Source organism: Emys orbicularis, chromosome 10 (genome assembly GCF_028017835.1).
Source record: "Emys orbicularis isolate rEmyOrb1 chromosome 10, rEmyOrb1.hap1, whole genome shotgun sequence".
In the NCBI taxonomy this organism is placed as follows: Eukaryota; Metazoa; Chordata; order Testudines; family Emydidae; genus Emys; species Emys orbicularis.
In genome coordinates, this window is record NC_088692.1 from 38,258,196 (window position 1) to 38,261,305 (window position 3,110).

At 56.0% G+C, this 3,110-nt stretch overlaps 1 protein-coding gene across 1 annotated transcript; it reads right to left on the reverse strand.

Annotated features, from left to right (window-relative positions):
• Positions 1 to 673: 673 nt before the first annotated feature.
• On the reverse strand, positions 674 to 1,045 carry LOC135884461 (transmembrane protein 100-like). The gene has a single exon (XM_065411842.1). The coding sequence runs from the start codon at positions 1,043 to 1,045 to the stop codon at positions 674 to 676; it is 372 nt and encodes a 123-aa protein (XP_065267914.1).
• Between the last annotated feature and the right edge of the window lie 2,065 nt (positions 1,046 to 3,110).

A 3,110-nucleotide genomic window follows, 5' to 3' on the forward strand; every position in this document is an offset into this window, starting at 1 on the left:
AAAATCCAGTAATGGCCTTTGGTCCGGGGCATCGTGGTTCTCTTGGAGAAGGGGGCCTGGGATCCAGGTATGACCAATGTCTTTTTGACACCAATCCAAGCATTTCGAGGCTCTTTCAGCCCTCTTCCCCCGCATGCACCAGAGACAAAGGCAGAGACATAGGGCACTAGTTCTGTAACTCGGCCCCAGCTCTGCAGCTTCTTGGAAAATTTCAGCTGGATGGAGCCAGGTTCCTTGCAGGTGTCAGATCTCCAGTGCCGCGGTTCTCAGCTCGAGACAAAGCCGCTCTTTAGAAGTGCTGTGAGTGGACGCGGAGACGGGCAGCTCCGCTTTCTCCGGTGACTTTTTCAAACTAGTTCCAGCACTTCCACCCAGAGCCTGTTGCTCTTCGAAAGTGAGCTTGTCGGGAGAGTCTGCTGTATCGCCAGCCGCGCCTCCCTGCTGCTTGCAGAGGTGACTTGTAATCCTTCCTGGGGACCGGGGCTGCACTTGTACTGGCGGTGACATGGCTCGGCTCAGGCAGCAAACAAGGGCAGGCAGGAGCCAGACTCTCAAGTGCTGGTGTGGCCCACAGAGCCCCCCCACCTCCACCATGGGGCGCAGGAAGAAGGGAGATGTCACCAGCCTGGGTCTACCGGTTGGGGTATCGTCTCCGCACCTCCCCAGGCCCGCATCATAGGGCTCCCTGCTCTAAGGAGAGAGGCTCCTCTCGCTGCCTCTGCCGCTGCCTTTCCCGCTTGGCCCGCCAGCAGATGTAAGCGGCCACCAGCAGGCCCACTCCAAACATCAGGGTGGCCACCGAGACCGCCTTGGCGATGTCCATCTGCGGCCCATTGATGATGAAGGTGATGCACGTCGCTGCGACGCCGATGACCAGGGAGACGATGCCGAAGGGGAAAATGCACCGGTACCAGGATTTCTCAGTGCCCCCCGTGGCCAGAGCCAGCTTATTGAGCGTAGCCGTGGAGTCCGTGGTGGTGGTCAGAGGCAGCGTTGGCTTCCCTCCTTGCAGACAAGTGAGCGAGTTGGACTTGCAGCCCATCATATTGGCAAGCAAAGCAAAAGCAGCCAAAACAACGGGAGGGAGAGCCGGGCGTGGGAGGACCCCGCGCCACCACTGCTGGGCTGCTCTGTGAATGAAAGCAGAGCCGCGGGTCCTACATGGTCTGCCTTTGTCTCAGCTCAGTACTCGCTCCCTCCTCCCAGGGCCACAACTAGCAGCTCGCTGGCTGCCTCTCGCTTTCTGCTGGGAGCTTTGGGTCTGGCTCTTTTGCTGTAACGCTGAGCGGGGATTGGCAGATGAGAGAGGTGAGATCATGCCTGTGGGAGGGAGCCTGTGCAGCCGTTAACTGTTTCAGGGGCTCTGGCCAGGGGTTTGCCCGGAGCCCCGGCTAGGATGGTTCTAGGGACTCATCTTGGAGTGAGTTTTCACAGTTCTCAGTTGCTTGTACAACTCTAATCGTTTGCTGGGCACTTAGCAAAGGGCAGCCCCCCCCGGAGGGAGTGACATCAATGCCTATGGCCCTCCAGTGTTCATAGAATCATAGAATATCAGGGTTGGAAGGGACCTCAGGAGGTCATCTAGTCCAACCCCCTGCTCAAAGCAGGACCAATCCCCAGACAGATTTTTCCCCCGTTCCCTAAGTGGCCCCCTCACGGATTGAACTCACAACCCTGGGTTTAGCAGGCCAATGCTCAAACCACTGAGCTATCCCTCCCCCCGTTCAAGCCCAGCATGTGGGATTCCTCCTGCTAGGTGCCACCAGGAGCCTGTTCCACACCACAGCATTTGGGGGTTGACAAGGCCCCCAGTCTTCCCTCTAGGGACTGGTGTTCCCCATCTCCATCCCCTCCCCCTGCCCTCTCCTTCCACTATCAGAAGCCCCACACTCCTGAGCTGGGCTAGCAGAAAACAATCTTCTGACACTGATGCAGTTCCAAGTAGGATTTCAAGCAGGCAAGTCCATATGTTAAGACCCAAAGTACCAGGCGATGGAAGACTGAACCAGTCCCTAGGGGAGGTTTGTCCATATCACACCGCCTCTTATAACTCACAACTGGGGATCCACTCAGGAGGCCCAGAGCTGAGGCAGCCTGGTGTGTTACAGGTTGTTCTGTGTTTGTACAGCACCTCCCACGAAGGGCTCATTGCTGGCACTGCGAGTGCTCCCATAATACAAATAAATCAATAATGAAAGATTCAGGTGCCCTGGCAGAGCTGAGTGTGGGGAAATCAGGACGGGAAAAGCAGGGGATTGTCGGTGGTAAGAAGTGAGGTGCCCACGCAGAGCGACACACAGGGAACTTGCCAAGTGCCTGCCTGCAGTATCTCTAGACCAATGTTCCTAGTCTCCATTTCTCGAGTGCTAAAATCTTAAGTAAAATGTTGTTACTATCAGTTTAAAAAGTACATAATGGATCCCAGCTCCCCTACAGTGTGAGGGCACTGAGCCATGCCCTTTCAATGACAATCGCTGCATGTGGGACCTACTAATGCATAAACTGGTGGCAGAACAGCACTGTGTCCCTCCCCTCTGACCCTGCTCAACATGTCTGAGGAGCCCCCAGTACTCTGGGAAGGAAAGGTAAAAACAAGGGCTGGAGAAAGAGGTGACATGGAAAAGGGGAGAGGAGAGAGGAGAAGGGCTATGGAGGGGGAGGAAAAGAGAGGGGGAAGTGAGAGCAGAGAAAAGATGGGGAGAAGGAGTAGGAGGGAGGTGGGTCACGGGAAAAGCATGGCACAGGAGATGGAGAGACATGAAAGAGTGAAGGGACTTTGTACACAGCTTGGCACTGGACAGCAGCACAGAGGAGAGCCAAGTACTGAGCTCCTTTTCTTGGACTCCTTTGCATTCCTGCCGCGTTTTCAGTGATTCTCCACTCTCGCTAGGGGATGAAGGCTGGGGGTGGGGATGGGGAGGCTAGGGGTGGGGGTGAGTGGGTCATCTCTGAATAGAGGCCTCCTGCCCTCTCTCACCAACCTTCCCCATCTGAGGAGCCGTGGACAGAGCCGTCCTCATTGGCAGGGTATTTTCCTTTTCTTCTGAATGGAAATGGGGCCAGGGCTGGGGTGAGCAGAGAAAAGACCATTCGTCTCACCTCCATCTGTT

Excerpts from the sequence above, each read along its gene's own strand:
- LOC135884461 (XM_065411842.1), bottom strand. The coding sequence starts at position 1,045 with ATGATGGGCTGCAAGTCCAACTCGCTCACTTGTCTGCAAGGAGGGAAG.